At 54.2% G+C, this 27538-nt stretch overlaps 2 protein-coding genes and 1 long non-coding RNA gene across 8 annotated transcripts in view; 1 reads left to right on the plus strand and 2 right to left on the minus strand.

The window, feature by feature from the left end:
- Positions 1-104: 104 nt before the first annotated feature.
- Positions 105-16762, plus strand: HK3 (hexokinase 3). 5 transcript variants are annotated; one of them, XM_004737517.3, is made up of 19 exons: positions 125-440; positions 3450-3571; positions 6590-6767; positions 6956-7110; positions 7197-7316; positions 7407-7502; positions 8344-8443; positions 8526-8709; positions 9166-9321; positions 9473-9706; positions 10065-10360; positions 10454-10593; positions 10667-10786; positions 13549-13644; positions 13830-13929; positions 15526-15709; positions 15801-15956; positions 16120-16353; positions 16441-16762. In XM_004737517.3, the coding sequence occupies exons 1-19, from the start codon at positions 377-379 to the stop codon at positions 16583-16585; spliced, it is 2880 nt and encodes a 959-aa protein (XP_004737574.1). In that variant the 5' UTR covers positions 125-376; the 3' UTR covers positions 16586-16762. The 5 variants fall into 5 exon arrangements, with proteins under 5 accessions (XP_044931511.1, XP_044931512.1, XP_044931510.1 ...); XM_004737518.3 differs by having other exon boundaries at positions 126-440; positions 6605-6767; XM_045075575.1 differs by having other exon boundaries at positions 119-440; positions 7197-7502; positions 9455-9706.
- LOC123390795 lies at positions 1921-8566 on the minus strand. Its single transcript, XR_006605387.1, has 3 exons — positions 8490-8566; positions 8015-8124; positions 1921-3187 (listed from the first exon to the last, which is right to left on the minus strand). It is a non-coding gene; the product is annotated as an uncharacterized LOC123390795 (long non-coding RNA).
- Positions 16733-27538, minus strand: part of UNC5A (unc-5 netrin receptor A) — a 60967-nt gene continuing 50161 nt past the window's right edge. The window contains exons 3-16 of one of the 2 annotated variants that reach the window (XM_004737514.3): positions 27219-27362; positions 26854-26957; positions 26527-26707; positions 25683-25850; positions 24948-25112; positions 23733-23921; positions 23325-23627; positions 20402-20489; positions 19984-20152; positions 19591-19824; positions 19305-19454; positions 19060-19224; positions 18162-18340; positions 16733-17917 (exon numbers count right to left, since the gene is read on the minus strand). In XM_004737514.3, the coding sequence (XP_004737571.2) occupies positions 17752-17917; positions 18162-18340; positions 19060-19224; positions 19305-19454; positions 19591-19824; positions 19984-20152; positions 20402-20489; positions 23325-23627; positions 23733-23921; positions 24948-25112; positions 25683-25850; positions 26527-26707; positions 26854-26957; positions 27219-27362 (2405 nt within the window). In that variant the 3' untranslated portion in view covers positions 16733-17751. The remainder of the gene's footprint in view (positions 17918-18161; positions 18341-19059; positions 19225-19304; positions 19455-19590; positions 19825-19983; positions 20153-20401; positions 20490-23324; positions 23628-23732; positions 23922-24947; positions 25113-25682; positions 25851-26526; positions 26708-26853; positions 26958-27218; positions 27363-27538) is intronic. The other variant, XM_004737515.3, reaches the window with a different exon arrangement.

Below are 27538 nucleotides of genomic sequence, written 5' to 3' on the forward strand. Positions count from 1 at the left end.
CTTGAACATTTTGGAAGATTGTCTATTGTACTATATATTTCTCATGCTAGCCTCTTCCATCTTTCCAGGTGAGCCATCACCTCCAAACTCAGACTCTTGAGTTTACTGTTTGTAAAGTGGGTGGGGCTCCCAGTATTAGAGAGGGGATGTCCCAGGGTCCTTGACCTAGTTCAGGGCTCCAGCTTCGTACAGTTATCTTGCTTAAGTTTGCACCATAGCCCTGCCTGCCCTGGACTTCTCTTAGGGCAGACTCAGAAGGAAGTGCATCTTCCTGAATTAACTGATGTCTAGATAGTGGTGGCCAAGAAAGAGTGTGGGACATTATAACTCAGGTGACCTGTGAGTTTCATTTTTGGGTGCAAACCAGGTCAGTGGGATGCCTAACATTGCGAGAGAAGAGCTCAAGCCTGAAGAAAGTGAACAACTGCTGCTTCTCCCGGGTAAGACCCTCTTCTACTTACTACAGGTCCATCCCCTCACCATCTCTCCAGCTTGGCCCAAGCTAGCAGAGTAGAGCCTGGAACGACTAAGCCAGCTGTTCCTCAGTGATAGCTCTCATCCTTGGCAGGAGTCCCTGGGATCCTTCTCAGAAGGAAGACTCACCTCATGTATCTGATTCAGCTGAGTTAAGCTAAGAGGCCAACTTAAACATGTGCAGACCCCAGCTGAGTTCTGAGAATCTAGTGATGTGGGAGACCTGTCCCTCCCCACTGGGCTCAGCTGGAAGAGGTAGATATGAGTACATTTACTGGGAGTTGTAAATACTGAGGTTTCTTGGAGGAAGCTTCACAGTCTCTGGCATGTAGAAATGCCAGATAAATGTCCAATAGAAGAGTGAATGAATAAGAGTAAATGAATGAAAGAATGATTGAGTGAGCTGGGCCTCAAAAGGAGAGTGAAAGCGTACTCGGTGTGTAGTGGCTAGCCCTTTCCTAAGATTATAATTGTCTTGGTTACCCTGTTTTATCCTTGAAACAAACCTGTAACATTCAGGAAGTTAACATTCCTACTTGACAGATTTGGAAATGAGATATATAGGATTTTGAAGACATTTGCTGGAAACTGATTTCTTAGTTCTCTGAATAAGAGCCCCACTCCCACACCCCCCACCCCCAAATTTTTCAAAGCTGTATTAGCACACTATGTCAAACCCTGTGCTGGGATGAAGATGCAGGTGACTCAGACCAGTGGTTCCAGACTCGAGGAAAACCGTGAATGAAGGCTGGATAGCAAGAGACAGGGCGAACTTGTAGTCAGTGTGGTTGGAGTGTGAGGGAGAGTAGCTAGAGAGGAAACTTGGGGCCTGCAAAGCTATGCTAAAGAGTTTCAGACCCCCCCCCCCCTGCAAAGGGAAATACCACAATGTGAAGGTTTACCTCCTATCTTAGGGGAGATAGAGCTGGGGAAAATAGAAATATCTATTTTTGTGCAGTTATTCTGGTGATGTGTTGGGAGTTGGTGGGGCAGGGAGATGGACAGTATCAGTTAGGAGGTTGTTGGAATAATCAGATGGGAAGAAGGTCTAGGGCGGTGGCAGTGGGAAGAGGGGATATGTGGGAGAGCACTTTCTGTTCTTAGCTCTTTCAGCCTCAGACCTGATTGCATAGAGGAGAGGTGAGAGTCAGGGTTGTAGACAGGCACCCAAATAGCTGTGTGAGTGAGCAACCTTGATGCCTCCAGCTAAGACGGAGGACAGGAAGAGTATCATGGGGAAAAAGTGAAGGAGAAAATGAATGTGTCTTTGACTATGGAGTTTGAGAAGCTTCTCCAGCATCTGGAGAGGGATGTCTAACAGACCATCAGAATTTGGGATTTGGCTCAGGACAGGGATTTGGGAGACCTGAAACAGAGGTTTTAATCAAAACCTGAAGGTGATACAAAGGGCTGTGGAGAAGAGGGCTATGACCAGAAACAGGGGTGGGGTGGGGCATTGCTAAAGGGGAGTGGAGAGAAAAAGTAATGAAGATTATGAGGGAAGGAGGCCCAGGAAAGACTAGTTGTTGAAAGCCAAGAGACAAGAATTTTGCAGTGAAGAGATTGCTCATGGCTTTGCATGCCTGACAGAGGACAGTAGGGGATAGGGACTGAGGAAAAGACTGGGATGGGACAATCAGCAGCTCAATTTGACCATGAGGAGGGCAAATTCATGGGCATGTTGGGAATGGAGGATGGGCAAGGGTTGCAGGGATGGGAAGGTATTCTTCCCTGGAGTCTTGTGCTACAGGAAGAGAGGTAGACTGATTCAGTGGACAAATCCCTTCTCCCCATCTTGGGGCCTTCACTGCATTTCCCTTTTCCTTTACTCCTGAAAGACACCTAAATCACTGAAGGCTCCCTTGGGAATTTCTTGGAATAGCAGTACCACCTCTAGCTTGAATTAGCAAAATACAACATTTCTACAGTTCTTTACAGTATGCAAACCATTAACTCCTTTAATCCTCACAAGAACTGAATTTTTGTTCTGTTATAGAGGAGGAAATTGAGGCTCAATTCAGATTCAAGTAAATAAATCTGAAGGTACATTCTGCACAAGGTCCTTTTGCATTCATTATTTCATTTGCCCCACAAAGCTCTTTGACATATATTGATCCCCATTTGGCAGATTAAGAAAATTGGGCCTCCCATTTGGAGACCTGGTGCTAGGTCTTCTGTGGAGAGTTGGGTCCTTAACTCTGAGCATACGGCTCTTTCCATTCTACATCACTGTACCTTCCAAAACCCACCCATGAGCTGATGCTTGTGTTGCACATTAAATTTCCCAAAGCATTTTTCAAGTCTTATTTAATTATTATAACAACCTTGTAAAAGCAGTTATTTCCTCCCAGATGAAAAAACTAAAATTCAAAGAAGTCATAAAAGTTATACCACTAGTGGAACCCCTTTCTGAAGTACAGATCCATCCCTGTCCACTTCTCCCTTCAGAATGAAATTTGTACAACATAGCTTGGCATAAAGGCCATCCATAGTCCAGCCTACCTGCTTCTCCAGCAAGTCTTTGGCTCCTTGTTACCTCACACTCTTTGTTCCAAACCTCTAGAACATCCTGAACTCCCAAGCACGGTAGCAGGTCCATCTCTGTTACTGACTATGTCAAGGGTTCTGTGATTGTTGGTAAGGCTGTAAGATTCCTCAGGACCAGCCTACATCTGCTTTATACTCCAGCATCTGGGACAGTAGTCATCAGGAACTGGTAAATGTAAATGAATGACAGAATGAATAAATAGCATTGGGATTAGGAACCAGCCTTCCCAGTGCTCTGTTAATAAATGTGCTTATGGAAAATGGGGGCCTTCTGGTTGATTACTAAAGGATCATTGATGGTCAGAGGTTCTGAACTCTGCCTACAGCTTTCTTCCTCGTCCTCTTCTCAAGGACAAAAGTTAAGGGCCACAGCCTCTGAGGGCCTGTAGACTATGTGGTTCACCTGGGCTGTCCCTTTCCTCCTATAGGTGGCCACCCTCCATTGTGGAACCACATGGACTCCATTGGGCCAGTAGGGTTGCGGCAAAGGGAAGGAGCTCCTGGTTGCTCCCAGGAGGGCTTGCCCTGCCCCTCAGACAGCTCTGAGCTGGTAAGTTCAGCACTGGGGTTCTGATTCATGCCTATTTAAGGCTATCAAAGAGCAGGATCAGCCCATGGGGCCCTGAGTTCACAGCCATGCAGCCCCTTTTAGTTTATCAAACCTTTCAGATCTGATCTAGTAGCTGTTTCCTTTGTGACTTCACACAACAAACAGCAAGGTGGGGATTATCTTCTCATTTTACAGCTGAGAAAGAGGGGGCTTAGAGAGGTGAACTGATGAGTTTTAACTCATGACAGGAGCTTGAGCTGAGGTATTTCAGTTGCAAAGGTATTACTTTTTGCCACTTTGTTGCACGGATGCTGCCCCTACCCTGAATGGGTTCACATAGTCTAGCAAGGACCCTTTTGGGGTTTTCTGGTAGAAGACTATATTCTTAAGATACTTCCTTCCCCTATTTCTCTAGTCTCCTGCATATCTCCCTCCCTTCAACATAGCCACTGCAATCAGGCACACAGATGATTTCAGAGCTGAACTCAACTTGGAGGTTATTCTTCAGCATAGTCCCTGTGCCTTGGGTTAGTTCAGAATGAGTTTCTCTTTTCTGTCATCTTGACCAAGATTTAGAAACCCTTGCATGTCACACCATCAAACAGGAAACACTTGTGTAAGTCATTTCATATCTCCTAGTCTGTTTCCTCATCAGTAAAATGGAAGAAAATAAAGTCTAATCCTTCCACCCCCTGGAGGATTAAGTGAACTAATGGGAGATAAAGGACCTGTATAGAGGAGGCAGCCATGAAAGGATTCTTGAATTATTCCCTGCAGTTTCTTTAGTTTTCCAGCTTGTTCTGACATCTGCTGGACTTGGCTTATTGCCCAAACTGGGGGGCATCACTCCTCACTGCATTTCATGCTCCCACTTCACCTTTGTCTGGTCTCTGCCCCAGACCCTGCTGTAAACATTTCCTTTGTATTCAACTCATGGCTGGGCCACAGAAGTGAGAAATGACATGGTCCCTGGCATTGCGAACACAGGGGCCTTCTGAGTATTATTATTTTCTCAGCCTTATTCCAGGGCCACACAGCCAGGAAAGTGGCAGGGCGAAGACTCAGATGTAATTTTCTCATTCCATGGGGTTTCTTCGCTGCAATCTTCATCAGCTTTGGGTTCTTTTCAGGTGAAATTGCTAGTTTTGTTTTTGTTTTTAATTTAAAGATTGTATGTATGTATTTATTTATTTGAGAGAGAAAGCGAGCACACAAGCTGGGGGAACAGCAGGCAGAGGGGGAAGCAGGCTCCTTGCTGAGTAAGGAGCCCAACACAGGACTTGATCCCAGGACCCTGGGATCATGACCTGAGCTGAAGGCAGATGCTTAACCGACTGAACCATCCAGGCATCCCTGAAATTGCTAGTTTTTATAAGGCTTCACATTTGTGTGGAAACACTTCAGTCAGATCTGGGTTCAAATCTCACTCTGTCCCTTAATAGCTGCTTGGATTATACAGATGACTGTTCCTCTCTAAGCCTCAGTTTTCTCATTTGTAACAACATAGGAATAACCCTTCCTAGTGTGCATGGCTGCTAGAAGCATCTCCTATAATGTAAAAATCGAACTGAACATCTGGCACTCCAGTTAGGAACATTTGCCTCCTTAGGAATCTGTTTTCCATTCTCTTTCTAAAGCAGAGGTGGAGCTGAGTCACCCCCATCTCCCTCACTGAACAGCCTCTCCTCCCTGGCTCCTCTGCCTCCTTATTCAGATGCCTGTGTGGTTACTTTACAGACAGGTCCAGTGTGGGACAGTGAGTCATAGGAATGGAATTTCTGTGGGACAGGGAGTGAGGACCTGGGAAAAACTAAGCCCAGGAAATAGAGCTTCAGTTCGGGACTCCAGGGAACCCAGGGAGGCTGCTAGCATCTCTTTGAAGGACTGGCCAGGAGGTCATCTAGGGGAGCTTTCACATAGAGGTAGAGTACTGGGGCTCCTCTTAGCTCCCCCACAGTAAGTTACTGGTGGAAAGGACCCTTGGGTATCCCATCTTCTGCTTTCTGCCTATCTACCCCCTCCCATCACTCAGATTCACCCCTGGCCCAACCTTCCCCCAAATCCATCCCCTCACACCGAAGAAAATCCCTTTATCCTCCACCCCAGATCTTCAAATGGCTTGTCCCCTTCCTTCGTTTAGTTCACTTCCTCAGAGAGAACTTATTATCAAATATCCAAAAACACCTTTTTCTCCCCTGGTCACTCTCAAACTTCTGTTCCTGCCTTAAAAAAAAAAAAAAAAAAAAAAAAAAAAGGCGTGACTGTTATTACCAGAATCATATTTCATGTTTATTTCCTCATTTTCTGCCTCTATGCTGGAATCTGAGCTTGATAAGAACAGAACTCACTGGGTTATGCAACTTGTAGTGCTTAGAATAGTGTTGGGCCCCTAATAGGTACTCAATCAATACCTGTGGGAAGGATGGCTGACGGATAGGAGGACTGTCTTCCAGAATGTGGGTTCTCCCAAGCTGAGCTTACTTAGGCTCCAGATTCAAGTGGATTGAGAGAGCGAAGCACATGTACTTGAAATTCATACCACATTTGTTCGTTTCTTTGCTCATTTGGTGAACGACAACTCACTGAGCAGCTTAACTCTGGGTACTGGGGAGCCAGAGTGAATTAATGGTATGACAGGAATGGCCTCACTAAACCCTGAAGTCTAAGAAATGGGAGGGCTAGGGAACATCCCTATGTTGAGAAGGAATCACCAGAGAATGGAGAAGGAAAAGGTAGGTGGGTCTCCCTTCCAGGAAGGAGCCTTCTGAGAATGTAGGAACTGAGTATGAGGTGTAGGCAGCAAAAGAACCTAGGTGCATGAAGAAGTGAGAAGTGGGGTTGGGCACATGTTGGGGAGACCAGCAAGGCTCAGGGCTTAGGCAGGGCTCAAGTCAGCTCCTGGGAAAGCTAAGGGAGGTGCTGGTCTGGACTGGTAAAGGGAGGAGCAAGCTTGGCGGGGCAGTCCTGGTTGAATTCAGAGAACTTGGCTAGGCAATGGGGCTCCTGACCAGATATTAGCCTGTTTCTCCCCAGGTGCTGGCGTGTCTACAGCAATTCAAGGTGACGGAGACACAGCTACGGCAGATCCAAGCCAGCCTCCTGTGCTCTATGGAGCACGCACTGGGGGGGCAGGCCAGCCCTGCCTCTTCTGTCCGGATGCTGCCCACATACGTGGGGTCCACCCCACATGGCACTGGTGGGTGGCATAGACCAAAATTGGTGGCCAGGCCTAGGGAGAGAATTCTGATCTGGGGACGGAGTTCCTTATCCCTTTCCCCATTAAGAATCCCAACTCTAAGCTCCCTTAATGAGACTTTGCAGTCCTTGGGGATGTTTCTGGGAGGCTTGCCAGCTGCATGCCTTTCTGTGTCCTGTTTGCCCCAGAACAAGGAGATTTTGTGGTGCTGGAGCTGGGGGCCACAGGGGCCTCACTGCGTGTTCTGTGGGTGACCCTGGTGGGCAATGAGGGGCATAGGATGGAGCCCTGGAGTCAGGAGTTTGTGATCCCTCCAGAGGTGATGCTGGGTCCTGGTCAGCAGGTAAGAGCCCACTGCCTAGGCTCTGGGAACTGGCTGGGTGGCTAGGGCTCTGGTGGGCAGAGCTGAGACCTTAATTTGTCCCATAGCTCTTTGACTTTGCTGCCCACTGTCTGTCTGAGTTCCTGGATGCAATCCCCATGGACAAAAAGGGTCTGCAGCTTGGGTTCAGCTTCTCCTTCCCTTGTCACCAGACTGGCCTGGACAGGGTGAGGCAGAGTGGGCATGGGGACAGTGGGTGGAAGGTTTGCAGCCCCATGAAAGCTATTGGAGGATTGATCCAAGTTTTCTGCCCCCAGAGCACCCTTATTTCCTGGACCAAAGGTTTTAGGTGCAGTGGTGTGGAAGGTCATGATGTGGTCCAGTTGCTGCGAGATGCCATCAAGAGGCAGGGGGTGAGTGGGGCAGGGGCAATGGGAAGGCAGCACATAGAGACTGTGCCTGTGCTTCTGGGAGGGCCTGCTTTCCTTTTCTATTTATATCCTTTATCCAGTCTAACCTAGGGTAGTTTTTGCTACCATTCCCACTTCATATGTGAAGAGACTAAAGGCTAAGAAAGGACAAATAAATTTTCAGGACCATGGGGCAAAACATAGATGAAATGACTTGATCCTGTATTCAAGGACCTCACAGGCTAGAGGGAAAGCATTCCAAAAAAGGATTGTCCCTGTCAAGGAGGTAGTTCAGTGACTCTGGTAGCATGGGAAGGGCACACTAGGACTCAGGCAGGGGCTTTAAGGAGTTTGCCAGATGCATAAGCTGGGGTTGGGGTGGAAGATCTGTTTTTCAGAGAAAGGTGCAAACATTTGGATACCAAAGAAAGGTGGATCTGGATCCATCTGGACTAACTGTGATGCTAGTGGATGGAATTCAGGGCTAGGAGGGGCTTAGAGAGTCAGGTACCTACAGTGCAGTCTTCAAGGTGCCGCGCTTGCTCACAGTCATCTTGGTCCTGTGGGGAGCACTGGTATTCTGGAGATGATGACTGAGGTCGGGAGCCTTTGAGAGCCCCAGGGCCTGAGTAGAGGGTGGAAGAGACAAGGGGGAGTGTGGGATGGGAGGAAAATTCTCTGTAGGGTGGGAGGACCGAGAGTATATGTGTGGGCATGAACACACATTGAGTTTCATGGACTCTGAGCACCTCTATCAAGGCCAGGGCCCCTCCATCAAAGCCATGCAGGTTCCCTGCATTACCCACTTAAGTCAGCCATGACCTCTGCCCTCTCCATTGTCTAGGCCTACAGCATCGACGTGGTTGCCGTGGTGAATGACACAGTGGGCACCATGATGGGCTGCGAGCCAGGGTTTGGGCCCTGTGAGGTCGGGCTTGTTGTAGGTGAGCCATGGGCCGTTTGTGATGATGGGTGCGGGGGTACCGCTACCTGATGGGCAGGTCCTGATGGATTCATCCCTGCCAGACACTGGCACCAATGCATGTTACATGGAGGAGGCAAGGCATGTGGCAGTGCTGGATGAGGACCGGGGCCGCGTCTGCGTCAGCGTTGAGTGGGGCTCCTTCAGTGATGATGGGGTCCTGGGACCAGTGCTGACCACCTTTGACCATGCCTTGGACCAAGAGTCCCTGAATCCTGGTGCCCAGAGGTGGCCTGACCTTCTGCTCTAGGGCCTATCACTCTTCTGCTCCCTTCTTCGCTGCTGTCCCTGAACTCAGGCCCTTGGGCCCCTCCCTATTGCTTGCTCATAGGGTTTCCAGGTTGCATCTAAGGGGGCCCTGGCTATGCTCAAAGAAGGAAGGGCTCAAGATTCTAGAACCCAGAATTTTCAACCCATAGCCCTCCCTTATTCCTGACCAGTGTTGGGGATGGGGGTAGCAAAGTGTTCCCTGTCCTCCAGAAGCCCCTCTGAACCTAATCTAAGCCTGAGAGGGCAGCGGGTCTGGATAAACACCCATCTATCTCCTGGGAAACCATTGCTTCTGGAACCTCCAGTCTGGGGGACCCCAAAGAAAATGATCCTTCTTTTGGGACCCTTGGAGGTGGGACCAAGTGGGCTAAGGGCTTAAGGAAAGCTCTGTCCAGCCACCCTTCCTACCTGTAGGTTTGAGAAGATGATTGGGGGCTTGTACCTGGGTGAGCTGGTGAGGCTTGTATTGGCTCACTTGGCCCAACAAGGGGTCCTCTTTGATGGCTGCACCTCCTCCGCCCTGCTGACCCAAGGCAGCATCCTCCTGGAGCATGTGGCTGAGATGGAGGAGTAAGTAAGAAAAGCCAGTAGGCTTAAACAAAGGGCTTCTTGGCTTGGGAGAGGGGAGGATGCTCTGTCCCCCAGGTAGCCATGGGGCTGAGGGAGGGCAGGGAGCTTTGGGGCTACTTGAGTCCCAAAGCAGTACCCTGTGTCCCTCCAGCCCCTTGGCTGGGGCAGCCCGTGTGCATGCCATCCTGCAGGACTTGGGCCTGAGTGTGGGGGCCTCGGACGCCAAGCTTGTGCAGTACGTGTGTGCAGCCGTGTTGACTCGGGCTGCCCGGCTCTGTGCCGCCGCCCTGGCTGCTGTTCTCTCCCGCCTCCGGCACAGCCGGGAGCTGCAGATGCTTCAGATTGCTGTGGCTACCGGAGGCCGAGTGTTTGAGCGACACCCCAGGTACTGGAAATACACACTTCCTGTGTGAGCAGGTAGCAAAAATGTGTTTTCCATTAAGACCCAGAGGGCACTCTAGTTCCATGTGTGCAAGGCAGTGGGTATGAGTGGCAGGGTAAGGTCAGATGGGGACTAAGGGACGCCAGAAGAAGTCAGAAGAGAGGAAAGATGCTTCTCTTCGGGTATGCAAGGGAGGGGGACTCTGAGGACACTGGGAGCACTGGAGATACTGGGCATAAGGTTGGTGTACAGTTGGACTTAGAACTGAAGGGATTTGAAGAGATGGGGCCCAGGGCTTCAGCAAGTCCTGGAGTTCAGGGTCAGGTGTCAAGCCAGGTATGCCTGCTTTGTGTCTGTGTAGTTTCCTCAGCATCCTGCAGGAGACTGTGATGCTCCTGGCCCCGGAATGTGATGTCTCCTTCATTCCCTCTGTGGATGGGGGTGGCCGGGGTGTGGCAATGGTGACTGCTGTGGCTGCCCGCCTCGCTGCTCACCGGCACCTGCTGGAAGAGACCCTGGCACCTTTCCGGTTGAACCATGAGCAGCTGGCAGTGGTGCAGGCACAGATGCGGGAGGCCATGGTCAAGGGACTCCGAGGGGAGGCCTCATCCCTCCGCATGCTGCCCACTTATGTCCGGGCCACACCTGATGGCACTGGTGAGGATCTGGCATGAGTGTGGGGCTGGGGTATGGGTTCATGGAGGTCACAGAACGTGCTTTGTCCTGACTCTGGGGATCTCTGTTCCACAGAACGTGGGGATTTCCTGGCCCTGGACCTGGGGGGCACCAACTTTCGGGTCCTCTTGGTGCGTGTGACAGAAGGAGGTGTGAAGATCACCAGCCAGGTCTACTCCATCCCGGAGTATGTGGCCCAGGGCTCTGGACAGCAGGTACCCAGAGCTTGGACCTAATGTCGGGGAAGGACCCAGGCTGGGCCACACCCTGACTTGCCTTGCACCTCAGCTCTTCGACCACATCGTGGACTGCATTGTGGACTTCCAGCAGAAGCAGGGCCTGAGTGGGCAGAGCCTCCCTCTGGGTTTCACCTTCTCCTTCCCATGCAGGCAGCTTGGCCTCGACCAGGTGAGGGACAAAGGGCCAGGAGAAACTATCCCCAAGGGCTTTACACACTCATACCCTTCATGGAATGGGCAGGAGGCTGGGGAGAGGGCTTCAAGTATCCTGGGCTGGGGGTGGGGGTGGGCAGAAGAACTGCCCCCCTGAGCCAGCCCCTAGCCTCGGTTTCACTGGACATGGTGTGTGCAGGTGAAGGGGGTGTGGTAAATTCACCTGGAATCCAGGACTGTAATGAGGCCCAGGATGGAAAAGATTATGGATACGCCTGGGGGCTGCCAATGGGCAGGAAAATGGAGCCAGGTTAGGTCTGGGCACTTGGGAGCAGTGTAGGCCCGGATCAGGGCTGATGAAGGAACACATTGACTGTCTACTCCACAGGCCTGGTGTACCAATCTAGGAGACCTGCAGGAAACAGCATTAATTCCTGTTTAGTGAAAGGGCTTATGGCTGCCTGGTTTCTAGACACAGCACCAGCTGAGCATACACCTCTACATGTCCTTCAAGAAGAATGCTGGACTTCTCAGTGCACACACCAGAGGGCTGTCATGAAGACAGCTCCTCCCGTACTTTGGTCCAAGCTCCCAAGAGTCTCCTCCTCAACACCCCTAACTTCTGCCAAAAAGCTGCCTTCAGTGAGGAGGAGCTTGCTGCCCCTAAAATCATCCACTATGTTCTTCCTGAAAAGCTCTGCCTTCTTTACACCACCCAGACTTTATGCAGTTTTAGGCTCTGTTCCAGGTGTGACCTCTCTCAGACACAGCTTCTGCACTTGGCTTTCTTTTACACAGTGGCCCTTTGGAATCAAGCATTCAGCAGTGTCTCTCTGCTGGTCTGCCCCACTCTAGACTAAGCATGCTGGCACCATTTGATTATTCCTTGTAAGATGTGAGAAGCAGGTGGGACTCAGTATGCAAAATCATGTGCGCAAGAAGAAAACAGGGTCCTATTCATTATCTAGAACTGAACTTAATTTCTGTGTTAAGCCCACATCCTTTTGGGGGGGATGGCTTAATAATAATCAATCTGGAGGCCTCTTTCCCCAGGTAAGGGCCCCTTTCAGCTGCACAGTACCCTTTGCTGTGTATGCGCAGACACTCAGGGAAGTCGGGAAATGCCTAGGCCCCAGCTGTGAGGACTCTTGACACTTCCTCTCTTGATTCTTAACACCTCCCTTTACAACTCACCTTCCCTTCCATGGGGAAGGAGGACAGAGACCTCCTCTGCTGTCAGATCACTCAGATCTCTTCTGTCTCCTTCCTACCCATAAGGGTATGGTCCAGGTAGAGGTATAGAATGCTTGTCTCAGGAAACTCCAAAACCTGGCTCTGAGGTTGCCTCAGCTCCCCTTCCCCAGACTGGGGTCTGTCTGTCATCTGAGAGCAGGAAAGTATTGGCGCTACTTACGATCTGGGTTCCCCCACAGTAGCCCTCCTTTTTAATTGCTGTCTCACTCTCTGGCTTGTAGTTATTGTGTTTCACACGAGCATTCTGCACTCTGGCTGTGGTTGCATAGGGCAGGGGATAAAAGGAAATGTTGTTGGAGGAAGAAGAGTCAGTTCGTATGTCTAAAATCTTCTGCCCCAAAGATTTTCCTTTCTTTTTTTTTTTTTTTTTAAAGATTTATTTTAGAGAGAGTGCAGGGCAGAGGGCCAGAGGGCCAGGGAAAGAAAGAATCTCAAGCAGACGGTGTGCTGAACATGGAGCCCAGATGCAAGGCTCTATCCCAGGACCCTGAGATCATGACCTGAGCCAAAATCAAGAGTTGGACACTCGACTGACTGAGCCATCAAGGTGCCCCCCAAAGATTTTCATACCTGCTTTGCATGCTCTTACTTTGGGCAGAGCTGTCATTTTTTAACAGCAGGAGAATAACTCCCCCTGCCTGCTCTCTGAGAAAGCACACTTAGAAAAGGATAGTCCTAGGGGCGCCTGGGTGGCTCAGTGGTTTAAGCCTCTGCCTTCAGCTCAGGTCATGATCTCAGGGTCCTGGGATTGAGCCCCACATCGGGCTCTCTGCTCAGTGGGGAGCCTGCTTCCCCCTCTCTCTCTGCCTGCCTCTCTGCCTACTTGTGATCTCTGTCTATCAAATAAATAAATAAATATTTTTAAAAAAAGAAAGAAAAGGATAGTCCTAGATTGTCAAGCCCATCAATAAGTTCATAATTTAAGGCAAGTTTCTCACAATAAAGGCTTATCTGTCTTCTCTCCTCCCATCCTGCCTGGGTGTTCTAGGTTCTAGCTTTTCTTTTTGTCCTTCACTCATATCTGGAATACACAAGTGAATTTCTTTTTGACATGGCTCTGTCCCTAATTCCTCAGTTTCCTTCCTCTCAAATGACTCTTGCTAGTTCTTTCTAAAAGAGCAGAATAGTCTGTCATTTGGACCTCTGAGCCTTCTCTGTCCTCCCCCTTCCCGGACACAGCACTCATTTTATCAGCTCTGTTCATTCCTAACCCAATTATGAAGGGCCATTCCTTCTGGGCAGCCGTCTTAAAACGTCCAGACTCTCAGACCATCTGAGCATTCTGGCACTAATAATAGAAGACACAGGTCGGATGGTTATTAATAGGTTTCTTTACACTGGAAGGCTCCTGGGGAGTTAGGAGGGGGCAGAGGGTAAGGCCCTCAGCCATGTGGCAGAGTGGGCATGGAATCCTGCTTGGTGAGAGGGGATAGCATATGCTTCTGATGAGGTACAGGCTTTGGGGAGGGAGAGAGAGATTCCAAGGGGCCTTCACCTTCTGACCCCACCTTTGTCCCACCCCAGGGCATCCTCCTAAACTGGACAAAGGGTTTCAATGCATCCGACTGTGAGGGCCAAGACGTTGTGTGTCTGCTGCGGGAAGCCATCGGGAGAAGACAGGTGAGGAGTCTGCCTCCAGGGGTGCTTTGGGGCTGTGGCAGGACTTGAAGGGAGCAGAGGGTCTCCTGCTTCCTGACCTGGGGGGGTGGAGTGGGTGGCTCTCTGTAGTAGAAACCTCTGGGTCCAGCGCTGGTTGCCAGGACAACCACGTTGCCCAGCAACTAGCAGCATCCTTTTGTGTGCAGGCAGTGGAGCTGAATGTGGTTGCCATTGTCAATGACACGGTGGGGACCATGATGTCCTGTGGCTATGAGGACTCCCGTTGTGAGGTCGGCCTCATCGTTGGTGAGGAGGGCCCTGTTCTTTTGTGCTCCTACTGCCTGATGTTAATTCATTGCCTTCTGTTGATTCCTCAGGTTGGATGTTCCTCTGGCCTTGGGGATGGGGCGTGATTTCCACCTGACTCAGCTGGGCCCAGCAACACTCATATGGGCTGTGTCTGAACTTTGCTCAGCTTAGCTATACTATTCATAGTCATTTAAGCTTTCTGAGCCTCGTTTGCCTTTCTGTTAAATGAATATGAGCTTTGGAGTCATACAGATTTGGGTGGAAATACTAGCTCTGCCACTTCTGTGTGACCGTGGGCAAATCACCAAAGCCTCCATTTCCTTCTAAGACAGAGATAATAGCAATGGCTATCTCAAGAATCATGAGAGTGAGAGGAGAGGGAACAAAGTGTGGCACAGCTCCTGGCCCGTGGTACACGCTCAGTGCTTGGAACTTGGTAGAGGCTGGGGTGGAGGACAGAGAGTGAGCTGTGAGGCTGTTCTTCCGGTAGTCCAAGATCCTAAGTCTTTATTAAACATTCCTCCTCTGGCCAGATAGAGGCTAGATGAAGGGACAGGAAGACTACACATAAAAATGGGGGTAATACCTATCTTCTCAAAACCCACCATTTAGTGGGGATCAAGCCCAGGACAGCATGTGGCAGTCAGAGCTGAATCTGACTCTGCACAATGGGATGACAAGGTTAAGATCAGAAAGGAAGTGGTCTTAACATGAGTGGGACTTAAAGAATGTCTATCTAGATGCAGGAGGATGGCTCTCATACCTCTTTAGGCATCAGAATCCTAGGTCAGGAGGTTTACGGCAGACTCCTTTTGAAACTGGGAGCTTCTTGAACATAGAGCCGAGTGGGGAGATGCTCAGGAGAGGTATGCCTAGATTGCTTTATGAATAAACTAGTCAGAGGAAATCCAGGTGGGGCTGATAAGGAGACCACTTGTGTAGAGCTAACTATGTGTTGGGGAGAGAAAGGGTGTATCTTAATCCAGAATGTGCCTTCTACCTAGAATTCCTTTCCTGTGTTCCTGGCTTCACAGTCAAATCCAAACATCATTTCCTGTCTGTAGCTTTCTCTGACCCTCTAGGCAGGAAGACTCAGCTATGCTCAAGGCTCCCATCATGCTCTTCTTTGCACTTCTATTTGGGTACATACAGGCAATATCATGTTAGCTGCTTATTGCCCATGCCCTGGCCACCATGGGGCTCTTCATATCTGATTCCTGTCTATGTCCCCAGAACCTGCTAGTTTGACTAAAGATCTGGAAAGCTAGTCCAGGGAGCTTGGGCCTCTCAACTGCTGATAGTGGAGGAGCTCTCACATATCTCCCAGGCGTGCTCTGGCATAGCACGGAAGATACACTGATGGTGATGCTAATAGGGGAAGCAGAGGAGGTCCACAGGGGTTGATGCTGCCAGGGTCTGCAGAAGGAATGTCGGGAAAGAAGGCAGACCAGGACATTAAGACAAGTTGTTGGTGTGAGGAAATGGAGAGGTCAGAAATGAGCCTAAATTTTGCCATCTCAGTTTGGGAAGGGCACAGAGGGAGGGGTCTTATCTGTCAGTAAATGACTTCCACCCTGTCTGGCCTCTCTGCAGGAACTGGCACCAATGCCTGCTACATGGAGGAGCTTCAGAATGTGGCAGCTGTGGCTGGGGACTCAGGCCATATGTGCATCAATATGGAGTGGGGTGCCTTTGGGGATGATGGCTCTCTGGACTTGCTTAGAACCTGCTTTGATGCAAATGTGGACCAGGCATCCATCAACCCTGGCAAGCAGAGGTATGGGTGGGGTTGGGCAGGGGCAGCTGGTGGTGGCTGGCACTGGTTATGGAAGCAGGTAGGGTATCCTGACCTTTGTGCTTTCATGCAGCTTTGAGAAGATGATCAGTGGCATGTACCTGGGGGAGATCGTCCGCCACATTCTCTTGCATTTGACCAGCCTTGGAGTTCTCTTCCGGGGCCAGCAGACCCAGCGCCTTCAGACCAGGGACATCTTCAAGACCAAGTTTCTCTCCGAGATTGAAAGGTGCCTAAGGCCTGTATTGCCTCCTTCCACCTCCCAAGAGAATCTATCTACCCACTTTGGGTAAAATGCTGGTTAGTGGGAGGTCCATTCCGGAGAACTCATGAGGTGGGAAAGCTAATGTAGGACCCTGGCTCTCTGTGTTCTATTCCTTCCTGTCCTCCAGTGACAGCCTGGCTCTAAGGCAGGTCCGAGCCATCCTGGAGGATCTGGGGCTGCCCTTGACCTCAGATGATGCCCTGATGGTCCTGGAGGTGTGCCAGGCTGTGTCCCAGCGGGCTGCTCAGCTCTGTGGGGCGGGTGTGGCTGCTGTAGTGGAGAAGATCCGTGAGAACCGGGGCCTAGAAGAGCTGACTGTGACCGTAGGGGTGGATGGGACCCTCTACAAGCTGCATCCTCAGTGAGTCTGGGTGCTGGGATGGGCAGGGAGGAATGGCCTGGGGGGAATCTGGCTGGCCAGGGCTCACCTCAGTCCCCCTCCCCACAGCTTTTCCAGCCTGGTGGCAGCCACAGTGAGAAAGCTGGCCCCTCGCTGTGTGGTCACCTTCCTGCAGTCGGAAGATGGGTCCGGCAAAGGTGCAGCCCTGGTCACTGCAGTTGCCTGCCGCCTTGCCCAGACGGCCTGTGTTTGAAGAAGTATCTGGGAACTACCCTCACTGGACCAGGGCCCAGGTCCCACATGTCTCCAGTCATGCAGGACTCCCAAAGAGCCCAAGTGTGGCCCTTCTGTGTCCACTAGCCTTGACCTCTGGCATTCCCAGAGAGAAGTAGCACTCGGGTTAGCAATATATATATATAATTTATTTACATTCACGTCCGCTAAAATCCCTACGCGCCCCGGCGGCCGGGCAAGGCTGTGTACATAAGGCCAAGTGTAAGTGCATGAAAGCACTTAAGACAGAGTCAGGGCACGAGCTTCACACAACAGGCCCCACATGGGGGAACCGGCCAGCCCCAGGAACGGGCACACCACGGCACGCACACTTGCCATTGTCCAGCCCGGGACTCCCATTGCATATTCACATGCCCTGTTGGGCAGGGCTCCTCCAGGCTGGGGGCGGGGGAGGATCAGGGAGGAGCCATTGGGTGTCCCTGGGTGGGTGGGAGAAGGGCAGCATGTGAGAGGCAGATGTGGACTGACACTGGGTGTGAGAGACGTGAGTGGCCTCTGGGTATACAGCATGAGATGTGTGTGTGTGTGTGTGGTGGGTTGGCAGGGAGTCTGTGAGATGAGCACACGAGACATGCATGGGCACATGCCCGCGTGGTGGTCGTACGCCTGAATCCAGGGGCCGCCCCTTGTCCAGCTGTGGCCCTTAGTCTCATAGGCTTGGAGCCAGGCCCCTCAGATGTGCCCCTACCTGGCAGGCACAGAAATGTTTGCATAAGGTCCAGCTCAGGCAGGAGCTCTGGGGGCCATGTCCCGAGCCCAGCGTGTGCGTGTATGCCCGTGTGTATGCGGCCTCCTGGCCAGGGGCTAGGAGGAGAGGTAGCATCACACGCACATACACACACACAGATGGGCTGGGCCTGGCTTGGGCTCTAGTCACTGTCCACCCGGAGCCCCAGAGGCTGGGGCAGGGTCAGAGGAGGTGGCAGTACCAGTCTGGCCAGGCAGGCCTTGGACGGGTGGAAGTGTGGGCAGGGTCTGAAGGGCCAGTGTTAAGGGACAGTGTCTGCCAGGAGGGGGCCTGTCCACACAGCTCCCCCTGAGGGGAAAGGGCCCCATCTGGCTTCTGCCCGTCCCTGGTGGGTGCCAAAGCTGGTGAGAGTATAGGCGTTGTAGGCCTGGCTGGCCTCAGCACTCCGCCTCTGACACCGTGAAGAGGCCAGCGTCTGGCTGGCCCAGTCCAGCTACTGCTGCAGCCAGCTGGCTGAGGTTGCCATTGGGGAAGTGCCGCGCCTCCCACAGGTTGAGGATCATGGCTGTGGGGCTGGGCTTGGAGGCAAAGAAGCTGAGATGGCTGTGGAAGGGAGGGGACAGGAGCCAGTCAGCAGCCCTGCTTCACCCCAGGCTGTACCCTTCTGCCTCTCAGCCCACCCAAGGGCAGGACCTCCCCTTGGCCAAATTGCACTGGATACCCTGGCTGCTTGTGGTCGGGGTGCAAGCCCGCCCCACTGAGCTTCTTACCCACCCCACCCATCCTCTCCCACCAGGAAGGACTGCAGGGGGCCTTTGCAGCCCCTCCCTGCCCATCTCCCACCCACCTGTCCAGGTGGAGTTTCTGGGCCAGAGTCCGCCAGTCAGCACCCCGGCTACAGGGCGGGTCGAGGCTGGTAATGATCTTCTGCCGAATGAGGAAGGGGATCTTGAAGGCACTGGGGCCCACTAGGGCTGGGACCCCCCCTTCACTCTCCAGAGCCAGCAGCTCAGCAAATCTTGTGTCCTGGAGGTGGGGGAGGGGTGGAGGTGCCTGTTAGAAATTTCATGGCCCAGGCCCACTGCCACCACCTGCTGGGGGAGCACCCAAACCACCACAGCATGGGGGTAGCATGGGTACTATTTCTTGGGCACCCCTGGTATGCCAGAGCTCTGCTCACTAGAGTTTAGAAGGTCTCAAGGTTCAGAGCTATGGTGACCTACCCAAAGTCTCACAGCCAGTGCAGAGGAGCTATCAAGCCTCATTCCCCTCCTCTCTCCCCATCACCCCTCCCTAAGTCACCGCTACTGATTACTCAGAACTCACTGTGCTCATCTCACTATCTTTGTCCTCCCCACTCAGTTCCCACAGCCAGAAGCCCCCTTTCCCTCACTCTCTGTCTCTTATTCATCCTTCAAGGCATGGTACAAAGTTCCTCCTCCTGGAAACCCCAAGGCCCCCAGGCTCTGTCTCTCCCTACTGCGGCTCCCACATCCTTTTCAATTTCCACCCCCAAGTCAGATAGCAATCGCATCTGTCTGCATCTGTCTGTTTGCATCTGCACCTCTCTCCCTGGAGACTTGGGGGAAGCTGCTAAGCAGTTTCTAGGAGGAGGTGGTCTTGGTGGCAGGACAGGCCGTGTGTGTGTGTGTGTGTGTGTGTGTGTGTGTGTGTGTGTGTGTGTCTGTGTGTGTGTTGGGTGGGGGAGGCACATTTCTGCAGTGCTGATGCCCCCTTCTGCCCACCTTGGTGATGTTGAAGTTGATATTGAAGCTCTGCCCGTCGCCTTCCACCTGCCACACCCACACCTTGCAGGCCAGGTCACTGGTGCTGGGGCTGACGCGCTCCAAGGTGAAGGTGCAGTGCAGGTACTGCTGGGTGCCGTTCCAGATATGATAAAAGGGGATCTCCTGAGGGGGTGGGCAGAGAGGCTGAGTCAGGTGTGTCCAGCCTTGGTTGTGCCCACTGTAGGCACCCTGAGCAGCCTTACCTGGTAGCTCACGAGGAGCTTGCTCTTCCACAGGGAGCTGGGCACATCGTGGATGGACAAACGCAGGTTGTGGTAACTGTCCTTGAAGTGCAGGACTCGGGGCTCCTGAATCAGCTGTCCCCCCAGCTGCTTCTCCAGCTGTACCACCTCCTGTAGCACACCCCAGCTGGTCAGCTGAGTCTGGGGCCTGGAGCACCTTCCCCACTGCTGCCCCTCCCGGGAGGAGAGGCCCTCCGTGCCAGTGGTGGTGTGGCCTCCCTGTGGCAGGGTGGGGGCGGGGGGGTACCTTGAGTGCGTCGTGGGTGTCATGTAGGCAGTAGACTCTGATGTTGTACTCGAGGGAGGTGCAGGCCACGGGGGCAAACAGAAGCAGCTTGAGGCGCTTGGTCGCAGCCACACTGAGGGCCTCTCCCACCAGGGCAAAGCGGCCCAGTTGCTCAGTGAAGACATAGCAGGCGCCGGCCTCCAGCTGGCAGTAGTAGAGGTGGGAGGGTGCCTCCTCTCCCAGATGCAGCACATCCTGCGGGCAAGGGCCGGATGGGTCAGCTCATGGCCAACTCCAACGGTGAGGAGTGGCCAGACTGGGGAGAGGGTGGTTCAAGGGCCAGGTGGGAAGCCCAGGCTCCACTCTGAACTCCTCAGTGCTCAGGTGGTTGGGCTCAGGGCCATTCCTGCTCACCTCCCAGCTGCCCTCACAGGACTGCTTTTTGAGGCGCAGGCTCCAGCTCTCTGGGCAGGGCTCCCCACAGTGGTCCATGGCGAGGATGACCGGCCGGGTGAGCAGGACTCCAGGGGGCCCACAGCTAACGATGGGACTCAGCAGGGTCTGACAGCCAGCTAGGGGCAACCTCAAGTGGGAAAATATGGGTGGAGAGGGAAAGGTGTCAGTGGGCTGTCCTGGGAGTTGGCTGGGGCAGAGCAATTGGCACCCCAGGGTTGAGGCCCCAGGGCTGGGTGGAGCTTATGGGCAGTTCTTCCCTGCCCTCCCCAGGGCTAGGCTAGACCAAGTCTGACAGACGATGGCTAGGGGATATCATGGTGACTAAAGGCAGAGGGCAGGACCCACCCAGCCCTAGCAACAGGGCCCGCGCCCACACCTCACATCCTCTGGCTTGTGCAGTGTGAGGTAGATCTCGTAGATCTTTCCCCGGGGTATGGCATCTGGAGGAATGAGGAGGCTGATCCCTGTGACAAAGTAGGAGGAGGCCTGGGGTTTACCAGGGCTGCAAAGACATCAAACACCCCTCTCTCCCAGCCCCTACAGGCACCTCCCTTTGAGGACTGACCACTGCCAGCCTGGACTAGGGGACAGAGGTGCCAAAGGGACTGCCAGGGGACAGAAGTGCCAAGGGGACTGCCAGGCTGTCCATCTACCCACACAGGCATGAAACGGAGTCCTAGTGACCCCAAGAGAGGCTAAGGGAACTCGGGTGGAAAAAGCATGCCTAGTTAGTCTGAGCACAGAAAGCTCTGGAACAAAAGGTGCTAGGTGTTTTGTACCTACCTGACCTATCACCCAAAAGACACTGGGTGGGACCAGGGCACTCCTGCTTAAAACCTTCCCTGCCTCCAGCACAAGGTCCAGCTCCCTGGCCTAGCCCTTCACCTCTGGCCCTGGCAACCTTTCCAGCAGCTTCCTTAGCCCGGCCTGTGCTGTATTCTTGGCTATTCTGAAGCCCCCCTCTCTTGAGCACACCTCTGCCTGGGTGCCCTGTCCTCCTGTTCCTCAAGCTTTCCTCCTCCTATCTGCCCTGGCCATCTTTGGGGATGGCCATTCTCAGCCACCATGACTTTGCTCCTCATTTTCTAGCAGCGCCTGTAGGTAGGGCAGGCCTTTAACAGCCTTGCTGGCTTTGGTAGCCCTCCCAGGTTTGGGAGACACTGCACTCATGTCCTCTTGTCTGGTGGATTCAGCTCTGTGCAGTGTCCTGCTCGGCAGCACCAGAAGGGACTGCTCAGTGAGGAGTGGTTGCAGGGGAGAGCCAGTAGGGCAGGGGCTGCAGAGTTCCTCTGAGGATGGCAAGGAGTTGTCCTGCTCTTTCTGAGGATGGCAAGGAGTTGTCCTGCTCTTTTGGGATGGGGGCGCCTACATCAGGAGGGACCTCGGAGGCACGTGACTGGGGAGAGGAAGGAATTCTATGACTTTATCCCACCAAGTCCAAAGCTTGCATTTATGCTCCAGAGTGAAGTCTGAGGAGGGCTGGCTGGAGTATCACCACTTCCCAGAAACTGAAGCGCAGGAGAGGGAAGGCACTGATGCCCTATTTACAGCTACTGCTCCCTTCACCAACTCTGTGCTGCCTCCTGGTACTGGCTGCCAGTGCTGGTGACAGTCGCAGAGATCCATGTGTGACTGCTCTCTGAGGCGGACGTATACATTCAGTAGATGCTCACGTCCAGTACTCAGGGCAGTGAGGAAAAACCAGGGGCCCTGCTCTCCTGAGGCACTCAGCCCGGGGGGGTGGGGGTGGGGCAGAAGGACAAGTGGAGCAAAGGGTGCTGGGGGAGGGGGGGCCAGCCCCCCGCCCCAGGGGCAAGAAAGGCTGAGTGTCACTGTGTGCCTGTCCCTTTCTAAGAGCTTGACATGACCATCTCACCTCATCATCCTAGCAGCCCTGTGAGGAGGACATGAGGCACAGAGAGGGAGAGCTGCCAGGCCAACACCTGAATGAGAGCTAGCAGATGAGTTAGTGGATGGGGGCAGAGGAACCGTGTGTGCAAAGGGCAGCAATGGTGTGCTTGGAGTGCCGAGAGCCCACTGTGACTGCCATGTGCACGAAAAAGTGCATAGGAGGGTAGAGGCCACTCCATCTGGCTGGCAGGGGACAGAGAGGTCACTGTGTCCTTGTTATGTGGGCTTTGTGTTGTGTGGGGCATTGGGGAGCCCCAAAAATGGCTCAAGAAGGGGAGGGACATGATTAAATCTGGCTTCATTGGTGAGTGCTTGTTGTCTTGAACTAGATAAGAGGTAGGTATGGCGGCCTGAGCCAGAAAAGGCAGTGGGGAAGAGGCAAACCAGGAGCATTTGAGGAGGAAGAATGACGGGACTGGTGTGTGACTGACTAAAGCTGTTGTGGAGATGAGGGGGGCAAGTGAAAAAGAGTAGAAGGTCAAGGTGACCTCCAGTTTCTGGCTAGAGCAACTTGACTCTGTTGTCCCTGAGGTGGGGAAAGCCAGAAAGCAGGAGGTTCTGGGGGAGGGTGGGAGACAGTGCTGTTTTAGGCACCAGGAATCTGAGGTACTGTGAGACATCCAGATGGAGCTGCCCAGGAGGCAGCTGGGTGTATGATTCTGTCGCCCAGGAGAAATGTGGCTGGGGATGGAGGAGTGGGAGTGATCTGCACAGACATGGCGATTAAAGCCACGGAGTAGGCGAGATTGCTCTGCGACAGGGTGCCAGGAGGGAGCTCTGAGGAACACCTACATTTAGGGCACAGGCACCAGGAGCAGCTGGAGAGGGGTAAGAAAATCAGGGGCAAGTGGGGTCATCTGAGCCGAGGGAGAAGAGACTTTCAGGGTGGGAACACCAGAGGCTGCTGTGCTTCCTCAAAAGAGGACTATGGAAAGGGTCTGTGGAGTCCCTATCGTGGACCCTGTCAGAAGGGTTTCCGTGAGGTGGTGGGCGGAGCAGCCCCCTGTCCCGGCATTTGTCCTCTGCCATCTCTCCATTACTTCCACAGTTCCTTGGGGCCGGCACCTGTCCTACCTCTGGGCCCAGGGGCCAATGCAGAGTCTGGCACATGGGCTGGCTGACTGTGCAAATGAATGGTTAGTAGTCCTGTGCCCTGAAGTAACAGAAGGGCGACACTCTGGCCATGGCCTCGGTGCCGGCCCTACGGCCAGCCATGACTGGATTCTCTCCAAAACACTCTCCCCACTCCTTGGTGCCTGGCTTAGCACTTAGGGTGAGGGTGAGCAGCCCAGGAAAAACATCAAGAGCTGTCCCATCCTCCTCTAGGAGGGACACAAGACTAGTTTTGCCTCTTAGAGCTCCCTGGGGCACCCTGGAGTCGTTCTCACCTGTATTAGGGATCATCAGCCGGCCCCCGAGGAAGTTGAAGGTCCCATAAGTCATGTTGCTGGTGCCACGGGGCAAGGAGCGGAAGTAGTTCTGGGTAGAGAGGCGGGAGACGAAGTCCTCGGCCTCAGAGGTGGGCGAGCTGTGGTGCAGCGTGTGGCGCCCACCACCCAGCGGGCTGAGCAGGTGCCCATTGGCGAGCTGGAACTTGGGGCTTGGCCCGTCCTGCCGGGGACACAGACTTCCCTGGCAGGTGGTGGTGGTGGTGCTGAGGTCTGGCTGGATGGTGAGAAGATGGGGATTGTCTGCAAGGGTAAAGACAGACTCAGGGGGTGGCACTGAGGTGACCTGTTGGGCAGTTCTTGGTGTGGGGGCCTGGCAGGAATGCTGGGAGTGAGGGGGCACCCCACCTGCTTTGCTGGGCTTGATGCTGACGGGCTGGAAGCCTGAGGTGAGGATGGATGAGTCAGCCACGTCTGAGTCCAGCCCTTCCTTCTTGCGGCAATAAACAAGGATGAGGACGAGCAGCAGCAGGAGGAGGCATACAGCCACAGCAATGAGGCCCACGTAAAGGGCCACGTCCTCGGGCCCGGAAGCAGCTGCGGGAAAGAGCGCGGCCTTGGGAGGGGCAGGGTGCAGGAGGCCGGGAAGGAGAGGTCAGCGGTCTACGCCCCAGGAGGATGAGGTGCTCACTCCTTGGGCATCAGCACTAGCGGGGCTGCAAATGTGGTGGCAGGGAGCATGGAGTCAGCATGTGTGCATCTCAGCCCTGCATCTGCCACCACCTTGCTGTGTCACTCTGGGCAAATCAGATCTCTCACTGCTCATTCAGTCTGAGGCTGCTGCTACTGAAGGATGGAGGAGGGGAGGAGACGCTTTCCCAGGCAGCCCTAGTGGGCTGCCAGGTTGAGCCTACTCTTCTGGGGCCCAGGGCAGCTGGGGCTGGCGGAAGCTCCTGGGATCCCCAAAGTAGGGGCTCTACTTCCTGGAGGAGAGGGTCTGCTAATCTAATTCCTAGCCATGTCCCTGGGCCAGAAGCTGGGGTGCCAGGGCTTTTCTCCTGGTCTGCTTCCCCAGGCTTGAGGCAGGGTTGGAGTGGGGGTGATTGACTGCCTGGAGGAAGCTATATTGATTTTAGAAGGGCTTTGCATAATGGAAGAAATGTCCATCAGAAAGGAATTGACACAGATAATTAGGTTTTTAATTGAAAGAATGGGGGAGGGTGTGTTCTAGAGAAAAAAAAATCCAACAGAGATCTTTAATTGTTAGTTATGGCCTTGTAATTAACAGGCCTCACAAGCCCGGTGTCCCCACAGGACTTGTGTGTGCACTTGGGGGACCGTGTGGAGGTGAAACTGTAGGAGAGGAGGGGGATCCAGAAGCCTGGGGGACAGGGGAAAGGTTCCCATGTATGCATGTTTCAGGAGAGGTGGGGGAGGTACTGGGGTATACACGGGCACATGTGTGGGTATGTTAGGGATGGGGAGTTCCCGAGGGTCCTGAACTTTGGAGAGGGCACACACCTTGTGTAAGGGGGGCTGATTCCCTTAGCTGTCACCTCCCTGGGGCTGGTCAGGGCCAATCCTGGCAAAATCAAGAGGACTCCTGGGGCAGAGTGGACTCACTGTGCACACAGAGGTCGCTGGTACAATTTCGGGTATCCAGATCAGCACCCCGGCACTCCTCACCTCCATTGCGGGGTGCTGGGTCAGAACACTCACGACTTCGCCAATGGGTGCAGTCGAGCCCACAGGCTGACCACTTGCTCCATGGGCTCCAGCTGCCATCCACTAGAGGAGAGACAGACAGGGACAGAGAGGAGATGGTGTGGTCAGCCTGGGCAGCAGCACAGGCAGTTTGCCAGTGCGGCCCTGCTGGGCATCCAGACCTAGGTGCAATGCTGTGGTAAGGAGCACACCCTCTGGTGTCCGGCTGGCCTGAATGACGCATGCTAATGACGGGAGGCACGATGATGCCGGGCCTGCTTTACTCTATCCACACTATGGGGCCGTCCTGGCCCTGGGGCAGCAAGGGCACTTGGTCCCACGATGACCCTGTGATTCCAGGCATAGGTGGTTCTGTAGACTCAGGTGGTGCCCTGCGCCTGTTCCACACTGACTGTACCTGTCCTGACTATACTGCAGAGTCTGTGACTCAGCCCCTCTGCTAAGGCCTAGCCTGGACACAGACCAAGCCCTGCTTCCAACCACACTAAACCCCATCCCAGCCTTGGACTGAGCCTGGCCCTGCGTGTGCGTGGGTGGGATGGAGCCATGGGGGGCAGGCTGGTGGGCACAATGGAGCCAGGGCACGGAGATGGCGTGGTGAGGAGCGATGCGGGAGGCAGCGGCCGCTGGTACCTGGGCACAGGGTGGCGCAGGCTGTTTTCTGGACATTCTGCCCCTCACAGAAGGCACCCCCGTTGAGAGGCGCCGGGTTGGTGCAGCTCCGGCTCCGTTTCTGCCAGCCGCGCCCACAGCTGGCGCTGCAGACGGACCACTCGGTCCACGTCGACCACCCACCGTTCACTGGCCGGACAGAGAAGGACTGGGGTCAGGGAGCGGGGGCTTCCTCAGACACGCTGGCCCAGGGGCCAGGGCAGGAGGGCAGAGGGGCTGTGAGCTGGAAAGGGGTGGGCTGTGGCTGTGCTGGTAGAGATGCCCTGGAGGGGAGCCCGTGCTGGTGCTCGCTAACCCCCAGGGCCTGGCAGTACCGGCTCCACAGCCCCTTCTCCCAGCAGGCTCTGCAAGCGCCCAGGGCAGCCAGGCCTAGCTGCAGCTCCCATGCTCCTCCGGCCCAGACCCCAGTCTTTCACAAGGGCAACTCCGGCACCCGCCCCCTCGGCCTGCTCTTGGGGTGCCTGGAACACTCAACTTCCCACACCTGGGACACAGGAGCATGGGCTGTGGTCTGTTACTTTTCCTAGACTCCCATCCTGTGCCCTCATCTCCACTTGCACAATGTCCCTGGCCCATAGGTAACCCAAGGGATGGTCTCATCACAGAGGACCACCAACCTGTCCCACACCTCAGCCCAGTTACGCCCCTTGGCTCCCGGATAACCACAGCAAGCCCTCTCCCTGTCCTTCCCAGGGAGGCCACAGCCTGGTCCACTGGGCCCTGGCTCCATAGGGAGCCACTGACACATCGTTGCCCATCTCCCTATGCCTGGGAGCCCCTCTGCCCCACCAGCACTGGGGCCCACCGTAGACGATGACAGCAGCTGAGGCGCTGCGGCGACGCGCTACGATGTTCTTGGCCACGCAGGTGTAGTTGGCCGTGTCGGCCAGGCGGGCCTGTCGCACCACCAGGCTGTGCTCCCTTGTGATGTACACATTGGGGTCCAGGGACGGGTCCACCAGGTCCTCGTTCCGGAGCCACTCCACCTGGGGGAGGGAGCCATGCCACTGCACTGCCCGCCCATGCTGGCCCTACCTGGAGCGAGAGTAGCCCCTGGGGGCGTCAGGGCAGGCAGGACCCAAGACCCGGGAGCCCTACCCACCTGTGGAGCGGGCACCAGAGCCCCTCTCACCTCAGCCGGGGGGATGCCCTCGGGTGGGCGGCAGGGCAGCACGATGCCCTGCTCCAGGGATACCTCCTTGGCCAGCGGCTCCTGCTCGAAGTTCTTGCGCAAATCTGGGAGAAGAGCAAGAGTGTCCTCCAGCCCGAGTGTCTCAGGCTGGTTCAGCCTTGCTGGCCCTGTCCCCTGGTCCCGCAGCGGCCGTGGCGCATGGCTAGAGAAAGTGCCAAGTGACTAGGGTGATATGGGAGTGGCTGGGGAGTGGACAGAGGCACTTTCTCCGCCATCTAGGCAGGACCTGAGGTTTTCTGAACAGACCCTTACCCTTGTTGATACCCTCCATCCACCCCTGACCAAGGGCCAGGCCCTGGACTCACAGGCAATGCGGATGTAGGCCTTCTGACTCTTGGTGGTGCCTGAGGAGCTCCATGCCACACACTGGCACCAGTACTCCTCCAGCCCAAACACCTTCTCCACCTGCTGCCTCGAGACGTTGATGCGGACCTCCATGGCGGGCAGCCCTGGGGGGCAGGAGGGGTGGGTAGCCAGAGTTCTGGTTGTGCCAAGCCTTACACAGTTCTTGCCGCCCAGATGTCTGGGGGTCTTTGGCTCAGAAGGAGAGTGGACCCTGAAGGCAACCCTTAGCCTGGAAGGAACTCTGCGGGAGCCCCAGGGGATGCTCCATTTATATCTCCCG

Source organism: Mustela putorius, unplaced genomic scaffold (genome assembly GCF_011764305.1).
Source record: "Mustela putorius furo isolate JIRA1106 unplaced genomic scaffold, ASM1176430v1.1 tig00000145_pilon_pilon_pilon, whole genome shotgun sequence".
Lineage (NCBI taxonomy): Eukaryota > Metazoa > Chordata > Mammalia > Carnivora > Mustelidae > Mustela > Mustela putorius.